Below are 20,697 nucleotides of genomic sequence, written 5' to 3' on the forward strand. Positions count from 1 at the left end.
ATGAAATACCCAGACTTGTGCTTAGGGAATATCACTTTGCTGTGTGGAAAATGGTTTGAAGGAAATGATACTAGTTAGAAAGTCACTCTAATAGATTAGGTAAGTGGTGATGATGGCCAGAACTTGGTTTGATATGGCATGAGTCAAGAGAAGGGTACAGATGCAACACATGTTATGGAGGTAGAATTGACAAGACTTTGCAACTGGTTGGATGTGAGGGAAGAAGAGTTGAGAATGACCCTTTGATTATAAACCCAGGTGGCTGGAATTATAGTAGTGCCATTAGGAGAAATAGCAGAATCCAAAATAGAGGTAGAATAGAGGAAAAGTGAATTTTGTTTTGTATATTTTTAGCTTGAGGTAGCAAATAGTATACACCCCCTTAGGCATATCATGTTGGCAGTTGGTAATGCTGACTAGAGGTATGAAGATGACTTAATAGTTAAGAGCACTGGACCAGAAGTCAAGAAGATCTGAGTTCAAATGTGACCTTAGACACTAACTTTGTGTCCCTAGGCAAATCACTTAACCTCTGTTTGCCTTAATCCACTAGAGAAGTGAATGGTAAGCCACTTTAGTATCTTTGCTAAGAAAACCCCATGAACAGTATTGTCCACAGGGTTATGAAGAGTTGGACATGAGTGAAAAATGACAACAAATGAGCTCAGTGAAAGATTAGACCTGGATATATAGATTTTGGGGTTGTTGGCATAGAGATTGTAATTGAGCCTGTGGGAGGTAATGAGGAAACAAAAAGACGTAGTAAAGAGAGAGAAGATAAAATGTCAGGTTTGTTATAGACCGACAATTAGGGGGCTATATGGATGATGGTTCAACAAAAGAAACTGAGAAGGATTGCCCAGACAGAGTATCTCAGAAGAAATGGTAGTCAGCAGCATCAAATTATGTAGTGAGGTCATAAAGGATGAGTACTGAGAGGCTATTAAATCTGACAATTAAGAGAGATCTCAATGATTATTTTGGAAAATGTAATTTCAGTTGGATATGATGAATTGATTGACACCATATTGAAAAGGGTTGGGAAGTGAGGAAGAGCCAACAATGGGGTTGTGGTAGTATAGGTTGCTTTTTCTAAGAGTTTGGTTGTGAATAAGATGGGAGATGGCTTGTAAAGGCAAGCACAAACAGCTTTCCAGAGGACTGCTGCTGTAAACAGCTTTCAAGGTTCTGATTATATAGTATAGCAATATAACAAATCAGAGCAAAACATTCACAGAAAATCAAGGTGCAGCATTCACAATGTTACAACTTATCACAGAAAATCAAAATACAACATTCATCATGTCACAACTCAACAATTTATCACTAAAATGGCCACATAGTTTTCACCAAAGTGGTCACATAGTTTTCAACAAAGTACAATCATTTGGTAACTCAATCATTCAGTCATCCTTAAGGAGGCTCCTTAAAGGACACAAATTACAAAAGTCAAAGTTCTCTACCCATCGGGTACAGTTAAGTTACAACTTCAACAGTCACTACTCAGTACCCTCTTACGGGGTAGTGGAAAGTACAAAAGCCATCCACCCCTAGGTCACAAGTAAATTACAATTTCATCAGTCACTACTCAGACAATTTCACCAGTCACCACTCAGTACCCACAGAGAGGCCTTTTCAACTTGACTTGGGCAGGCTTTCAGCTTCCATGGTCCCAGCTCCAGCCCAGATCTAACCAACTGCCGCCTGAGTTCAAAGGCAAACAGCTCCCAGCTCCTTGTCCAGCTTTCTGTGCAGTTCATGCTCTACACTGAAACTCACAGCATCCAGTCCATCACCCAAATCCTTCACAGTCTCTGTTCCTGGGAAGACAAGGCTTAAGAAAGCCACAAAAACATTCATACACATTAACAAAGTCACAACAACATTTGTACAAAGTACCGGCACCACAGTTGTGCTTCCTCAGTCTTTGGCAGCTCCAGCTGGCCCTTAGAAATCCTCAGCAGCTCTAGCTGACCCTCGGAAATCCTTAGCAGATCCAGCTGGCCCTCAGAAGTCCTCAGCACCATAAGCTCCGTTCTCAAAATCAAAATCACTTTACCTAGCCTCTATGTGGCTTCCTCCAAGAAATTCTGTCTCAGTTCTCTGTTCTCATTCCTCTTCTCAGTTCTTCTCAATTCTCAGTTCAGTCTTCAGTCCAGCAGCAGCTGCCCTGCCTCCACGATGCTTACCCTAGAAAATTCTGACTGTCCAGCTTGTGCTGTTCCTTAAATACAGTATAGCTCCTCCCTGTTCAGCCTCTTCCTGTTATTTCAGTGACAGGGGATCATGCCTTCTGTTTCTTTAACAGAGGCTTAATTTGAAACTAGGCGCTCATTACCTCTTTTGCAATACAAAGGGACCTTCAAAGTTCATTACTATAACATAACTTGAAGGAATGGAAAGGAAGAAGAGATGGTCTGGTAGACTTGAGAGAAGAACAAATTTTGAACAGCCATTGGGGCAGATGCTATAGAGAGTCAGTTAAGGAAGAGTGAAAGTTTTGAGGAGGCAGTGTGACTGTAGTGAATAGAACATTTAAGTAGAGTCAGAAAGACCTGGTGTGAATCCCTTCAAAGACACTATGAAACCCTTTCTCTGGGCCTCAGTTTCCTTGCCTTTAAAATGAGACAGCTGAAATTGGTGACCTTTAAATCTATGATGCTGTTATCTCTGGGACAATGAGGGCCCACTTGAGAAGAATAACATGATTTTGTAGTATGACTAGTCTGCATTATTATAGATAAGAATGATATATCTAATTAAAGGCTTGTAGGCTGGGGAAAGGATTTGAGAGTGGAGAACATTACATATTGAACATCGAGTTTTCAATGGAATAATAGGCTGATACCAACTTATAAATGGAATAAAGACATTTTTCCTCCTCTCTCCACCCTTCATATCTCTTATACTCAAGATATTTTGTATCAGGCTTACTTGCTAGTGAAATGTTCTGTGACATTGCTTTTTCCTGCTTTGTTGACCTATAAAACAAGAGGGTCATGTGATTTTCTCAGGCTTGCATAGTGTGAGAATGACAGGTGCTTTGATCTAAAAGTACTAACATATGACTCTTCTGTCAACTGTTCCTTGAACAGTTTTTACCACATAGTCTACTATCATATTTGTCAATGTGTCTCATCTTTTTTGCTGGATCATAAATTCCTTATGAGCCAGTACAGTATCTTACTTGTAACTGTATTCTCTGTAGAGTTTAGTAAAATTCATTGCATGTGGTAGACACTCAATAAATACTTGTTGAATTAATATTTATTGAACAGCTTTGTTTCTTTGTGACTTTAGACATGGATGTTTGATATTTACTTTTGGTATCTGGTGAGAGAAAGAATGTTTCATAAGAATATATTGACCTTTTTAACTTTTTTTTTCTATAGTTGGGTTTTAATATATGTAAAATCCTTAAATTAAATCCATCATTTTCAAACATCTCAGATGTTTCATTTAAAAACCTAATCCTCATTTATGATCATTTATGACTCCCATATTATTTTGATTTATTTTAAATTATGGTTTTAAATAAAAAGTACACTTGTGCTATTATTGAATAGGATTCAGAAATAAACATTTTCTCTTTTGAGATGTTTAGCAGTATCTCAGAGTTCTTTTTGGTTTGTTCAAATGTTTTTCCCACACAAATACAAAGTTATATTTTTGTATCTTTTTTTTTTGTTTTTCAAAACTGAAAGTGACTTCAAGAGAGTAGTATTTAATTTTTTCCAGAAATATTATATATCACAGTAATTCCTTAGTTATCTATATTTGTTGCAGCTATATTTTTAATTAAATTTTTTTCACTTTTTTTCATTTAACATGAAACCTTTTTGGAAATCATGACTTATTGAATTTCACCTAACTTTATGGTTTCTTTTTTTTTTTAACCTTTTTTTTCTTCAAATTTTCTTCTTTAAAAAAAGATAAATGTAATAAAGGGTCTTGTGGACTTGGACCTGTTCCTCTGGAAAAAGATGAATGGTACTAGTGGATATGAATTTGGGAATTAAATCAAGACAATTTAACCCCACACATGTCTTATATATTCTTAGTTAAATATCTCATGCCATTAAGTATCTTTCAGAAGTTCTACTCTCTTTTTCCCATTTCCAGGGTTATACTTTGAATTTCTAGGATAAATGTGCTACATATTTACCACCACTAGTAAGCATAATTTTAAGCAGTATAACTAGCATAGGTGAAATTGTAGCAATTGGATCAACTAGTATATAGCAATCATAGACAAAATTGTCTTTTTTCCTTCAGTTGCTGAAAGGATATATAAGGTAAAAGAAAATTGGATACATGGACATTATAATAATTTTTAGATGACCTTTTGAATATGAGATGCTAACTTCCTTTTACCGATTACTAGAAAATAAAATCTGTAAGGGAGGAAGACAGTAAGCATTTATTAATCATCTACTGTGTTTCAGGCACTGTGATAAGTGCTTTACAAATATTATCTCATTTATTCCTCTTCATAATCCTGAGAGGTAGTTGGTATATTATGACCATTTTACAGTTAAGAAAACTGAAGCAGACAGAAGTTAAGTTTCTTACCCAGAGTCATACAGACAATATCTGATGCTTGATTTAAACTTAGTTTTACCTGACTCCAGGTGCTGGCCTGTATCACCTGCACCACATAGCTTCATGAGCTTTTACTTTCTTTCCTTCAAGATTCAAACAGTGCTTAATTCTTTGAGGTAATACTTGCGAATTTTTGTTAAGAGAAATTCTCTTAGTTTTTATTTCTTTTCAAGTTAGAAAAAAGCAGATTTAGAGAATTTTAAATTGCTATTATGTAGCTTTGTAAACTGTTAGCTTGATTTCTTATAACTATCAGATCATGCTTGATTTTTAACAGAGATTGTGAATAGGTTTGTTTTTATAGGACATAGTTTAAAATAGCAGCATGAGTCATTCTGTCAAGTTTCTTTGAAACTAGAATTAGAGTCCATTAGACCTCCTAAATCTGATCAGGCCTTTTCTGTGTCTCTTGTCCTTGTCACTATTGTTTTGCTACCAAGTTGGTGTTCTATGAAATGCTTTTAATATGTGAATTTATTAATTTAAGAATCCAAAGTGAAGCAGCATCAGATTCAATTTTATGATGAAAGGTTCAACACCATCCAGTAAATGTTCTCTATTTTGTGCATTGTCTTAGTTACTAGGGATAATAGAAATCTGAGATATAAAAATATAATCTCTCATATTTTATAACTTTCATTTTGAGAGAGGAATGAGACACAAATATTTAATTTTATGTGATTAGTGCATTTGAAAAGTAAAACAAAAGAAATAACAACAAAAACCATAACAAAACCCCCAAACCCTAAAAATCATAATCCAAGGAGTAACCTTATGTTTATTATTTAATAGGAATTCTGGGAAATGTTTCTGGAGGAGGTAGCATTTGACTTGGGCTCTAAAGACCCTATAGGACCTTAGAGGGCAAATGTTTAGGGATGGAAGAAGGATGACATGACAGGCATAATAGAAGAACAATTTGAGTGTAGGCATGGAAGTGGAAAACTGTAATATGTATTTGGAGGGTCAAAAAGTAGTCTAGTTTTGCTGCAGTTTAGGACTTTGTGGTAAGTAATGAGACCTGGGACTAGAAAAATCATGATAGGGGCGGCTAGGTGGCGCAGTGAATAGAGCACCAGCCCTGGAGTCAGGAGGACCTGAGTTCAAATCTGACCTCAGCTACTTGCCACAAAAACTAGCCGTGTGACCTTGGGCAAGTCACTTAACCCCAATTGCCCTCCAAAAAAAAAATCATGATAATACTAGACTAGTGAGGCTTGAAGGCAAGTCAGAGTTGTCTAATGTAAGATTTTTGACTAGAGAAATGTTGTGATGATATCTTATGTTTAAAAAAAATACATTTCAAATAGTGGAATGATGGATGGGAAGAAGAGTGGACATGGGAGAACCCATAGGAAAACCATTCTAAGTGTCTACTAAGGACATAATCCAGGTATGGTTCCTAGTAATGACAGTTTGAATGAAGAAGGGACTTTAGGCAACTTGTAAAGGTGTTGCCAACAGTATTGAGGCAGCTAGGTGACAAAGTGAATAGAAACCTGGCACTACTCAGGAAAACTTGAGTTCACATCTGACCTCAGTTATTAGCTCTGTGATGCTGGACAAATACTTAGCCTCTAACTTCCAGCTATCAAATGGGGATAATAGCAACACCCATCTTCCAGGGTAGTTATGAGGCTCAAAGGAGATTATTTTGTAAGACACTTAACACAGCACAAGTGTTTAATGAATGATTATTTGTGATGTGAAGGGTCAAATGTAACCCTAAAATTTTGAGAATGGGATACAGGCAAATGTTGGTACCATGATACAATGAAGGAGGAAAAGGCTGAGCAGGAAAGATGATAGAGATATTATGAATATTTTGAGTTTTACATGACTTTTGAAACCCAAAAAGAAATGTTGTGTAGTTTGTAGATGACACAGATTTAGAACTTAGTACTAGAGGCATGAATTTGGGAGTGTTTATATCTCCCTCTCTCCAAATATATATAGACATACATATACACACATATACATACATACACATATATGTGTACGCATATGCAGAGAGAGAGAGAAAGTGGTAAAAAGATTAGAGGCCATTAAGGAGACCCCTGATAGACCCTTAGGACAACAGGAAGAGGATGATGAACCGACAAAGCAGTGAGAGAATGAGTTGTTAGAAAAATAGGAGGATGATCATGGGAGCTTTTTAGTTTCAGAAGCTATCAGAGAAGGGAGTCTTTAGAGTTAATGAGAGAATGTTCAACAGAGTCAAAAGTTACATAGAAATCACGGTGGATAATGAGTGTAAAAAATGCCATTAGATTTAGAAGTTAGATCACTGGTAACCTTTTATAAAAACTTAATAGAATTTCTAAAAAAGCATATGAAAGATTTGTGAAAATTATAAATGTCAAAAGCAATGCAATTTAGAGGGTCTGTGCTAAGAATAATTTAAACTACCAAGAAAAATAATTATATATGATGTAAATAACAAAATCTTTTAATCTTCAATAGTTTCTCAGAGAAAAAGAGGGCATTTCTTGTTATTTTGCTTTCTCAAGAATTTCTTATTGGTCAGGGATTTTATCATTGCTTACGTATACTTAAAATTATCCAAATATGACATAAGTAACCTGGGTGTGATATAAATAATCTGCTTTATCAACTTTTGAGAAATGGGAACAAGGCTAATAGAAGCCATTAAAAATGTAAGATTTTTTGTTGGATAAAAGTAACTTAATTAAAAAAAAACCTTAATATTGTACAGAAATATAAATTTGACATATAGGAAATTTAGCATCATCCTTTATATTGATGAACCATTTAATGTTCCCACTTATTTAGTAATTTGAGGTGATTTGGAAAAGTTTGAGGAATTTCCAAATATTAAAAAATTAACAAGTACAACATGTAAAGAAAAGCTAAAACTGTAATTGCATAGCCTAAAGAAGAGAAACCTGATAGTATAATGTTAGGCTATTTCTTTAAAAAAAAATAAAAGTTTGATCTTTAGTCCTAATATGATTTTTAGTAATGTTTACTGGCATAATTCTATATCAGTTTTGTATAATGTGTTAAAAAATAGTTATAATGCTAATTAAAAATCAGTCTCATATTGAAGGGTGAATTTTTACATATTTATGATAAATGATTCTTTATAAGATTGTTATGCTATACTTATTTTATTTTCTCTCATTTTGATTGATAAACCAGTTTTCTTTATCCAAGGTTCCACAGTGAGTCAATGATGTGTAATTTGATCTAATACCTTTAATAACATTACTTTCTTTAACATTTATTTAACTAGTATCACTTTTCTGAGAATGAGTTATTCTGTTTGTGTGTGTGTCTGGTGTGACAGTGGCATAAGATCAAAGTTAAATAAGTTACTAACAAATGCAGAGACTTAAACCTTTTAAATGTTGATTTTAATGTATTCCTAATTAGGATCATAGTTTGGAATTCATGCCTATCCATCGGCATTCTTTTTCTCTTACACCATCTAAAACTAATATAATGACTACAACACATCTGTAACAATTTTTTTGTAAGACAGATCAATATTAAATCTTGTCTAAGGGGGCAGTTTTATTATTAAAGTACAAAGAGGGATGCCACTGTTACACAGTTTCACATGTAGTGTGGTACCTTAGAATGCATCTCATGTCTTCATGTACTCTTTCAACAGAAATTCCTCTCTTACTTGACTGCAAAGATGCAAATACACCAAAAAGGTGTTTTAGGTTTCTGTCACATTACCTATATTTCTTTTGGTTAATTGATTTCAACAATGTCATTAAATCCCCTTGACTCTTCTTTTGCCCATCAGATTCTCTTTTGGTATTGAATTAACAATTTTCTCACCTGGATGAATAGTAACTAAGTGATAACACCTATATAGCTTTTCACTGGTAATGCTTTTAGTAGTCTTTCCTCTAATTGCTGCCACTTACTTCTTTATATTAAAATATGATGGCAAGATTGTCCAAATTAGTAGATTCATTCTTCTGAAAAAAAAGTTTGTCATATTAATAAAGTATAATTTATATATTATTAGACATGATTCATATGTCAATTTTGCAGTTAATTCTATTTCCATTGTTTCTTCTTTCCTTCCTTTACACAAGTAATTTTTTTTGCTGTTAATGGGAGATTTGTGATGAAAATTTTTTATATGAATACAAGTCTGTGAAATGTAGTTTGTGAAGATATTGTTTAATTCTTTTTTCTTTTTCTGTTGTTAGAACTTAATAAAGCACCTGCCAGATCAGGAGCAGTTGAATTCATTATCTAAGTTCAAGAATGAATATAATAATCTATGTGAGCCAGAACAATTTGCAGTTGTGGTGAGTAGTATTCCTTGAAGTTTTGTCTCCTTTATTTTGGCATATGTGATATTATTGTTTTGAAGCAACCTTTCATGTGATTATTAATAATACTTAATTCTTCATGTGAAAACTGTTCATGTTCTTTGATAGAACATTGGTTAGAAGAACTCTAGGCCTTATATTCTTTTGTTTGTTTGTTCTTATATACTGTGAAATCATACCTTCATCTGATTCATTTTTATTCCAAGATTTTTTTTTTTACTTTTGAAAAATAGTTTGGAATTGAAGCTAAGAAATTGCATTAAAAAATTATACCTTTGGAGTGGCTAGGTGGAGCAGTTAACAGAGCTCCAGCCCTGGAGTCAGGAGGACCTGAGTTCAAATCCGACCTCAGACACATAACACTTATTAGCTGTATGACCTTCAGTAAGTCACTTAACCCCAATTGCCCTGCCCTCCCCCTTCCAAAAAGCAAAAAAAAAAAAAATTCATACCTTTTTAGTCAGAGATTGCATTTCTAAACATGTACCACAACGAGGTAGATACTTGAAAGTCCAATATACATTAAAATATCCAAAGTTTTACCTTTTTTTGATACTGTCCATTTAAAATTTTTAATATGTTATTGCATTAGTAAAAATTGTAAACAAAACAGATGCCTATCAGTAGAGGAATGATTGAAAAATTGTGGTTCTGCATCATAAGAAGGGATAAATATTAAGAATTCATTGCAATATAGGAAGACATACAAATGGATTCAAATTGAAATAAGCAGAGCCAAGAAAACAATATACATAATGATACCAACAATGTAAATAGAAAGTTCAAAAACAGAGAAGGAAAAAACATTTAATATTGTTCCAATGTTCAAGAAAAATAGATTTTCCTAATTTCTTTATTGAAGGAGGAGGACCAATTGTACTGAACATTACAAATATTATTTATTTGTACCACTTAACCCTCAGCATTATTGTGAAGAAAGTATCTTGTAAATTTTTTTTTTTAAAGCAATTGGGGTTAAGTAACTTGCTCAAGGTTAGACGGCCAGTTATTTCTGGGTGTGGTGTTGAGTATCTGAGCCCAGATTTGATCCAGGTCATCCTGACACTGGAGCCAGTGCTCTTACTCACTGTGCTACCTGGCCGTCCCAAGTACTTTGTAAATTTTAACGAGCTATATAAACGTCCATTGTTATTTTTATTATTGTCTTTGTCCTTTTGTGTCCCCTAGTGTTCATCTTGGTATGATTCATGCTGTGTTAGCATCATATACTATGTTAGCTCATCAGTAGATCTTCTTAGCTTAAAGAAAAATTCCCTTTATTTTTTTATACCAGGCATCTCTTGATATAAAAATCACCTCCAATTTGACTGTCCCTTGTAATAAAGAAAAAAAGTTAAACAAGATAGTTGATGGGGCAGCTAGGTAGCACAGTGAATAGAGTACCAGACCTGGAGTCAGGAGGACCTGAGTTCAAATCTGGCCTCAGACACTTAACACAAAACTAACCGTGTGACCTTGGCCAAGTCACTTAACCCCAACTGCCCTTGCAGGGAAAAAAAAAAGATAGTTGACAAAACTCTTTGAAATTATGTGAAGCATTACGTACTTGTATTTCTTCCCTGTTTTACTAAAAGAGAATAAGTTTTTTCTTTTTTTAAAAGCAAATCTGCTCCCTTGCACCAGGGATAGCCATTTTGAATTTAGCTATCTTCAGTGTTGTTTTATTGGGAAAATCAAGGAAGTATTCTCAGAAGATATTGTTAAATTTGAATTAAAAGTTAAATTGGCATTTACCTTTTAAAGATGAGCAGAAATTCTCCAGTGAAGAATGCCACAATAACAGAAAGCTAACTTTTTGTATTAAAAATTCGTATACTATGTTTAAAGGTAAAAAGATTTTAGGAATAACTGGGAAGTAGTAAAGTGGGAAGAAGATTACTGTGACACACTAAAGGAGCTACCAGATTTGTAGAAGGGAGCTACATGTTACTCATCAAATCACCAAAAGTTTTAGTATATTCTGTTCATCAAGGACTCCTTGAAAGCAAGTCAGGCAAAATAGGAAAATATATATGTGAGAAGAAAAGCAATAATTTTCTTCAAAGCTTTGCTTTAGGAGAGAGAGGGGAAAAAAGACCATGATGTCACAAGCATCATAATGAATGTGAACCAATAAAATCATATTAAGCAAAACTAAAATAAAAAGTAATTACTATTTGAGATGGTAAGTTCAATTAGTAAAACTATTAAAATACTAATATTATTTCTTTAAATTAATGAGGAAAAAATCATCGTTACATACTAAGATAGTATAAGTGCCTTTAAGTATGAATTCTCATATTGCATTTTTATATTACCTATCTTAGCTAAATAATGTTGAAATTCTTTAAATTGTTAGAATTAACAAAAAGGCAGTAAGATCAGAATCCCATTCTATTTTAACAAGTTTGGGACCCTCACTAAATAATGAATCTCACCGACAATTTAATATTTTCCTCTAGTGTTTTGCGTTTGGTGATTTACTACCTCTTTGATTAAAAAGACATCATTCTACTATATTCCATATAGTGTGCATTGACTGTTTTTGAAGAAATTACATGTTCAAAACCAATATTTTCCTTGCAAATTCTGAATGATTACATGTAGTAGACTTTGGTTCTTAGAATTTTACTTATATTATTCAAATTTTAATCACAGTCATAGGGTAGGAACATTTTGGTCATGTGCTTGACATATTACTGAATTGTTTTCCGGAATGGTTGCACCACTATACAGCTCTTCCAATAGAGCGTTCCAAATTTCCATCTTTTTTCATCTTTTTCAATATGGGGACATTAAGTGAAACCTCATATTTCATCTGTTTGTTAATTCTCTGCTTTTCTTTTGAGAACCATTGGTTCATCTCCTTGAGCTAGCTCTTGGGTAATGACTTTTGGTTTTATGTATTTTTAGTTGCCTCTATATCTCGATATCAGGCATTTATCAGAAATTTTTGGAACATAGATTTTTCACCCATTCAACTGCTTTCCTTAACTTACCTTCCTAGTTACATTAATCTAGTTTCTACAAAAGGTTTTCAGTTTTGCCTATTTAAAGTTATTTGTTTTATCTTTTGGGATTTCCTCCTTGTTCCATTAAGAGTTCACTTCCTAGTCATTTCTGTTGAAGTACCTCATGTAGTTCTTACCCAAGTTGTAATTATATGAACTTTAATTTTCAGGTTCTTTATCCATTTTTTAGTTTATTGTGGCATTTGATGTAACGTATTGAACTAAAGAATTTCCAGAATACTACTCTCTAGTATTCCTAGAAATTCTCAACAAATAGGGTTTCTTCCCTAGGTATATATTTATACTTGGGGATTTTTCAAATACCCGGTTATTGAGGTGAATTCTGTATAATACATCCTTAACTAGGCTGTTCTACTGACATGTGCTTTTCTGTATTATAACCAGCACCAAAATAGTTTTGATGAGTGCTGTATTATAATATAATTTGAAGTCTGGTAGTGTTTTTTTTTCCCCTTCATTACTCTTTTCCCTGCCCCTTCCATTTATTCATATATTTTAAATCTACAAATAAGTTTTCTTATTTTGTTTAACTCTGTGAAGTAAGTCCCTTCTTAGTTTAGTACAGTGTTAAATCTATAAATTAACTAAGTAGTGTTGCCATTTTTATTATATTGACATGTTCCTGCCATAAACACTTAATATCCTTCCATTATTTAATAATTCTTTATTACTAATAAGGAGAATTTTGTTATTTTAGCTATTTAAAGTGTGATTTTGTAAGCTTTCATATAATTTAAGCATTTTGTGGTTATTTTGAATGGAACTTCCAATTCTCATTATATTCTTAATTTTTATTGTTGTATAGAAATGCTGTTGATTTTTATGCCTTTAATTTTTATGTCTTTAATTTCTTCTTATTTTGCCTTCTTGTTATTGTACCTCTGGAATAATAGCAGAGAAAAGCAAGCTAAGGGGCTTTCTTGCTTTACTCCATATTTATTGGGAAAGTTTCTCCTGTTTCCCCATTGTATATAGTGCTAATTTTTTAGCACTTGTAGATATTTTAGATAGATACCTTTTAGTAGTATTTAGAAAGGTCCTTTTGTTTCTAAGGTCTTTAGGGATAAATCCATGTTGTGCTTTAATCAGAGTCTTCTTTTGCATTTGTTGACATAATTTAATATTATTAATTATGTTAATTGATTTTCTATTGTTCAAATTCCCTTTCAAGTACTCAGTTTTATGATCTTATAAATTTATAAATTACCTCCTATTATGAAGATTGTAACTTGTCCATGCCTTCCCATCTTTTGAGATTCTTACCCCTGTCTTGCAAAAGTTCACCTTATAGGTTCTTCCCAGGTATTGGAAGCCATCATCACATTCCCTTGACATTAAGAGATTATCATTGGAGAAGTCTGATTGTTCTTTTGTCATCCCTGGCTCTTGCAACCTGGGTCATAGGGCATAGCCTCATTCCTAATATTTTATTTAAAAATTTCCAGTAATATTCATTATTGATAGCTGTTTGTATCACTTTTTCTCTTTTTTTGTCTATGTAATTTTGGTATCAATAGCATCTTTTATCAGAGATAGAATTTGGTGGATCCTTTTCCTTATTTTTTCAAATGCTTTATGTAACATTGGAATTAATTATATATGAATGTTTGCTATAATTTGCTTGTGAATCCATCTGATACCAATGTTTTTTCTTTGGAAGTTTATGCATGAATTTCTTTTGAGATTGGTTTATTTAAATTTTCTGTTTTTCAATTTGGGCATGTTATATTTAAATATGTATCTGTTACATTTGTCAATTTTATTGTCATATAATTGGGCAAAATAATTTTTAATAATTTAATTTCTTTTCAGTTTGCCTTTGCTATTTTTCCTTTTGTTAATTACACTAATGGTTTTCCTATTTTAATAAATACATTAGCTCCTAGTTTTATCACTTTATTAATTCATTTTCACTGTTATAGATCACTTCTTTGATTTTCATAATTTCTATTTGATAGTTTTTTTCTGTATTTGTTGTCAATTATCTCTTTCTCCTTTTAGTGTATGAAAATAGTAAAAAGATATCCTTTTAAGGTTTTTTTTGACCACCTACCCTAAAATTATCTATATTTTCTTACTCTCATCTTTTTCTCTGATGACATTATGTATTGTTTTTATGATTTTTTTCTTTGACCTTCAAATTCTTTATGTTTAAGCTATTTAATCCTTAGTTATGCTTCTATGGTATTTTGAATATGATTTTTATTGTAATTGTCCTAATGATGATTTAATAGTTCTGCTTTTCAGCATTTGTTTATGAGAATTTTATGTATATCACATTTGGTAGGCATGCTGAGAAATATGCTTTTTATTTTCTTTTCCCATACAATATAAGGACCAAGTATCTTCCCTTTTCTAAATTTTGAAAAATCCTGTTTTAGGCTTGCATTTTTGTTTTTTTTTTATTTTTCATGTTTACTTTTTTGTATTTGTGCACATATGAGAAGGATATTTGAAAGTATGCAGCTATTATATTCTTATCTTCTGTTTTTTCTTGTAAATTGTTTACCTTTTTAAATGTTTATATACTTTTCTATTTGGCATAGTAAGTATTGATATTTTTTCATTGTCTCTGGTATCTTTAAGTATAAGGTAGTTTTCCTGTTCATCTCATAAGTAAATCTATTTTTATTTTTGCCTTTTCTGAGATCATGATTACTACCCCTGTTTTTCTGAATGCACCAGAAGAACAATAGATTTTTCTCTAGCCCATTATTTTAACTGTGTGAATCTTAATGTTTAAAGTGTGTTTTTGTAATAAAACCAAACCAAAAAACCCTATATTTTTGGTCTCTGCCTTCTCTTGTCTTTTGTTTACTTCTTTCTTTTTTTAAGGTGAGTTCTTCCTATTAATTTTCACTGCGATAGAAAATTTATATTTCATTTCTTCCTATCCTCTTTATTTATATAATTTATATTTATAAAATTTATATTTCATTTCTTCCTATCCCCTGCGGAATCCACTCCCAACCCATCAATTCTTTGCCACTAACAGAAAAGAGAGATGAGACAGAAGGATACTCAGTACCAGTTCTCTTTGCTTGACATAGTCTGCTCCCACTGTCATCTTCTGTTCCTAATGAGGAATTCCTCTCTATGTAGTCCTTGTAATTTGCCTGATGGAGCTAGAGGTTAAATGAGTTGTCAAGTGTCACACAACCACTATTTGTTAAAGCTAGAATTTGATTTCACGTCTTGATTCTGATCTCACGTCAGTTCTCTCTCCACTATGATGTGTTGCCTTTATTTCATATAACAATAATTGTATAATTTCATATGATCATAATTATATTCATTTAGTAGCACAAATTAGTCATCTATTTCCTAAGTGATAAACTCTCACTTTTCCTCCCCAGTTTTTTCTAAAGTTTTTTTTTCAATGAAAAAAGCTATATTTTTGCATATATGAGCCCTTTTACTATTATCCTTGGAGTTTATTCAAAACAGTGGCATTACCAAATGAAAGGGCATATATTTTTCTAATATCTTTCCTAATTGTCTTCCAGAATGGTCAGACCATTTCAGTAACAATAGATTAATATTCCTATATCTTTAAGATCCTAACATCTATTTTTTTTTTCATTTTTTTGTTCTTAGGCTATATGATGGGTGTGAGGAATAGAAAAACTTAATTCAATATAACTACAGAATACATAAAATATATTAGCATACCAAGACATCTAGGACTTAACATTTGTAACTAAAATTTTCAGCCATACCCTGAAACTTAAATAGATGGAGAGGGTATCCTTATTCATAGTTAGGCTATGCCAATATAATAAAAATTCTGAGAGTTTGTTAATTTATAGTTTTAGTACCAGAGCAATCAAACTACCAAGAGATTATTTAATACAATAAGACAAGATAATAACTAAATTCTTCCTATCAGGGAAATTTAAACTAAGCTGAATTGCAAAGCAGAGGACAGTTAGGAGGCATTGAGAGTGATGTTAGAATAAGTCTTTTACTATAAATGTAGCATATGACACCAAATCTGAGTCTCACAAAAATTTGTATATTTGTGTATGTATATGTATATATGTATGTGTATAAACACAGAATATATACTCTGTCTTAGAAAACAGCTGACCTTATAAATATTGCATAAGTATCCAAAAATCTAATCAACAAAAATGTTAGATTGCTTTAAAGTTCTAAAACTTCAGTTGTTTCATCACTCAGAACGAATAAAAGGTCTAGAATTTCAAAGGAAATAATGATGAAAAATTGAGTTAAGGGTTTCATCCTTACCAGATCCTCAATGTATGCTTTTACTGCTCAAAAGAGAAAATAGTTGATGAATGAATTAGGCTAGATAAGACACAGAAAGCATTGACAGTTATAGCTAGTGTAGTACCCTAATATCTAGCAATGACAACATTTTTATAGTATTTTATAGTAATATTTATAGTACTATAGTACTTTTATAGTACTTGTAGAGTAGTTTGCAAAGGTGGTCCTGAAAACAATTTAACCTGTTTTCTTGAGTTGCAATATTTTTTTTTTATTTTTTTAGTCACATGACTAGTAAGTGTGTCAAGTGTCTGAGGCGTCATTTGAACTCAGTTCGTCCTGACTCTAGGGCTGGTGCTCTATTCACTGTGCCACCTGGGTGCCCCAAGTTGCAATATTTTCCAGAAGCACTGGACCTGGGTTTACTTAAGATTGTACCAATCAAACTACCAAAAAATTATTAGGTAGAAGTAGAACAAATCATCACAAAATTCATCTGAAAAAAAACAGAGGGTCAGGAATATCAAGAGAATTAATTTTTTTTAAAAATGTGAAGGAAGGTAGTTTAACTTACCGGATATTAAACTGTATTATAAAGAAGTAATCATCAAAACAATCTAGTCTTGGCTAAACAATGGAGTGGTAGATCAGTGGAATAGATTAGGAATACAATTCACAACAGAAAATGACCATAGTAATTTGTGACAGGTTTTTTTTTTTTAATTTTGAGTTTCAGATTCTCTTTCCTCTCCCTTAATCCCTCCCTGAGAATAAGCAATTTGATATAGGTTATACATGTACAGTCATGCAGAACATTTCCATATTAGTCATGTAATGAAAGAAAACACAGACTCTCCCCCCCCCAAAAAAAATACCACTGGAAAAATAAAGTAAAAAGTATTCTTCGATTTGCATTCAAACTCCATCAGTGGATGGTATTTTTCATCATGAATCCTTTGAAATTATCTTAGATCATTGTGTTGCTGAGAATAACTAAGTCATTTATAATTGATCATCATATAATATTGATATTATTGAGTTTAATGTTCTTCTGGCTCTGTTCAATTCACTTTGCATCAGTTCATGTAAGTCTTTCTAGGTTTTTCTGAAATAATTTTATTCATTTCTTATAGTACAGTAGTATTCCATTACAATCTTATACTACAACTTCTTCAGACATTCTTAAGCTCTCTAGTGTTTTAAATAGGAATGATTGTTGTGTTTTGTCAAAAGTTTTTTCTGAGGACTTGTAATGGAAATGTAAATTTAAAGATCTTCCCTGCCCCTAGGCTAAAGTGCACCTGGAGCCTGGGGTGGGAAGCTTGTTTTTCAGTAGATACTTCTTGATTGGCCAGTAAGTCAATAAGGTTGTTACATTCTCTGACCCAGGAGAAGGCTATATAAGCCCTGATGTGTAGCTTTGTTTTGGGGGCTCACTTTGAGAAGTGTTCTGTGATTTCATTTGGATTCTGGGAAGCCATTGTTGAGAGCCCCCCCTCGGCTTTGAAAAACCCAGATGTTGAAACCCAGATGTTGATTTGGTATGGATGTAATGGTTGGACATTTTGGAAACTATTTGATCTGTTTCTCTGTCTTGATAATTCTGTCTGTATATTCTGAAGTTCGGGGTGTTGACCTTTTTCTCCTGAACTAGGTGAACAATACATATCTGACTGATTAAAGTAAACTTGTTAACTCGTTTTGAGTTGCTTTCCTTTATCAAAGCAGATCCAAGAACCTGTGTTGGCAGCACCCCTGAGGACACTTGGGGTGGCTTGCTGCTACAGTACTCCTTTTAAATAAGATTTTTTAGGGAGAAAGTAGTTTGGGCAGAAACTAGATTTTGATTCATATCTCAAGTGATTTTAATATAGGCATTTGAAATACTTTGTTTCAGGAGAGCTTTTTTTTCCTTAATAGTATTTTATCTTTTTTCCAATTACTGGTAAAGATAGTTTTCTGCATTCATTTTTGTGAAATTTTGAGTTCCAAATTTTTCTCCTTCCTTCCCTCTCCCCTTCCCAGGACAGCAATCTGATATAGGTTGTACATGTACAGTCATGTTAAACACATTTTGATATTAGTCGCATTGTGAAAGAAGAATGAGAACAAAAAGGAAAAACGAGAAGGAAAAAAAAGCAACAAAAAAAGTGTAATAGTATACTTTGATCTGCACTCAGACTCCATAGTTCTTTCTCTAGATGTGGTTAGCATTTTCCATTAGGAGTCTTTTGGAATTGTCTTGGATCATTGTATTGCTGAGAAGACATAAACTAGTTAATCCTCACACAATATTGCTATTGCTGTGTCCCGTGTTCCCCTGGTTCTGCTCACTTCATTTAGCCATCAGTTCATGTAAGTCTTCCCAGATTTCTTTGGATCTACCTGCTTATCTTTTCTTATAATCACAATAGTATTCCACTACATTCCTGTACCACAACTTTTTCAGCCATTCCCCAATCAATGAGCGTTCCCTCAATTTCCAGTTTTTGGCCAATACAAAAATAGCTGCTTCAAATATTTTTGTACATGGAGTCCTTTTCCCTTTTTTATGATCTCTTTGGGATACAGACTTAGTTGTGGTATTTCTGGACCAAAGGATATATGCATAGTTTGATTGCCCTTTGGACATAGTTCCAAACTCGACCAAAATGCAAACTCGATCAAAACTCGACCAAAAATGCATTAGTGTTCTGATTTTCCCACATCTATAACATTTATAATTTTCTTTTTCTGTCGTATTAGCCAGTCTGATAGGTGTGAGGTGGTGCCTGATTTGTTTTCATTTGCATTTCTCTAATGAATAATGATTTAGAGCATTTTTTGATATGTCTTTAGATAGCTTTAATTTCTTACTGTGAAAACTGACTGTTCATATCCCTTGACCACTTAATCAATTGGGGAATGACTTGTATTTTTTATAAATTTAACTCAGTTCTTTATATATTTTAGCAATGAGGCCTTTATCAGAGATACTGAAAAATTTTTTCCCAGCTTTCTGCTTTTCTTCTAGGTTGCAATTGGTTTTGTTTGTAAAAAAAACTTTTTAATTAAATGTAATCAAAATTATCCATTTTGCATTTCATTGTGTTCTCAATCATTTGTTTAGTCGTAAATTATTCCCTTTTCCTTAGGGATGACAGATAAACTCTTCTTTGCTCTCCTAATTTCCTTATGATATCACCCCTTATGTCTAAATCATGTACCCATTTTGACTTTATCTAGGTAAAACGTGTACGATGTTGGTTAATGCCTAGCTTCTGCCATACTGTTTTCCAGTTTTCCAGCAGTTTTTGTCAAATAGTGAGTTCTTATCTCAGAAGCTGGAGTCTTTGGGTTTATCAAACAGTGGATTATTGTAGTCATTGACTAGTACTGTGTCCTGTGTACCAAACCTATTCCACTTTATTTCTTTGCCAGTACCAAATAATTTTCATGATTGCTGTTTTTTTTTTTTAAAGCAATCGGGGTTAAGTAACTTGCTCAAGGTTACACGGCCAGTTATTTCTGGGTGTGGTGCTGAGTATCTGAGCCCAGATTTGATCCCCAGGTAATCCTGACACTGGAGCCCCATGCTCTTACTCGCTGAGCCACCTGTTCTCCCCTAAGCAATTGGGGTTAAGTAACTTGCTCAAGGTTACATGGCCAGTTATTTCTGGTTGTGGTGCTGAGAATCTGAGCCCAGATTTGATCCCCTGGTCATCCCGACACTGGAGCCAGTGCTCTTACTTGCTGTGCTACCTGGCCGCCCCAAAGGATACATTTAATACTTCTGCTTTTCTGAATTTGACTGTAAGTTTTTTATGCCCTAATATATGGTCAGGGTTTTTTTTTTTGGAGGGGCAGTTGGGGTTGAGTGACTTGCCCAAGGTCACACGGCTAGTAAGTGTCAAGTGTCTGAGGTCGGATTTGAACTCAGGTCCTTCTGAATCCAGGGCCAGTGCTGTATTCACTGCACCACCTAGCCACCCCCATGTTTGCTGTTTTATAATAATACTTTTAGATCTGGTATGGCTAAGTTATGTTCCTTTGTAATTTTTTTTTCATTAATTACCTTGATATTCTAGACCTTTTGTTCTTCCAGATGAATTTTATTATTGTTTTCTAACTCTGTCATATCACCTGCAAAGAGTGATAGTTTTGTTTCCTCATTGCCTATTCCAATTCCTTCAATTTCTTTTTCTTCTCTTATTGCTAATGCTAACATTTCTAGTACAATACTGGATGATAATGTTGATAATGGGCATCCTTTTTTTCATCCTGATGTTGCTTATCCGTGTTACATATAATGCTTGCTGATGGTCTTAGATGGATACTGTTCATCCTTTTTTTTTTTTTTTTTTTTTTTTCAGTAAGGGTTTTTCGTTTTTTGTTTTTTTTTTTTTTTTTTTTTTTGTAGAGGAAAGGCAAGGCATTTGGGGTTGATGTGCCCAAGGTCATACAGCTAGTAAAAGTGTCAAGTGTGTAAGGCCAGAATGGGGCCTTCTGACTCCAGGGCCTGTGCTCTATTC

General features: G+C 33.3%; 1 protein-coding gene across 2 annotated transcripts in view; it reads left to right on the forward strand.

The window, feature by feature from the left end:
- The window catches only part of DIAPH3 (diaphanous related formin 3), a 516,072-nt gene that overhangs the window by 229,062 nt on the left and 266,313 nt on the right, over nt 1-20,697 (forward strand). For both annotated transcript variants that reach the window (XM_069068623.1, XM_069068622.1), the window contains one exon: nt 8,796-8,897. In XM_069068623.1, the coding sequence (XP_068924724.1) occupies nt 8,796-8,897 (102 nt within the window). The remainder of the gene's footprint in view (nt 1-8,795; nt 8,898-20,697) is intronic.

Source organism: Petaurus breviceps, unplaced genomic scaffold, assembly GCF_028583685.1.
Source record: "Petaurus breviceps papuanus isolate PSGF00001 unplaced genomic scaffold, PetGlider_PUasm1.0 90769, whole genome shotgun sequence".
In the NCBI taxonomy this organism is placed as follows: Eukaryota; Metazoa; Chordata; class Mammalia; order Diprotodontia; family Petauridae; genus Petaurus; species Petaurus breviceps.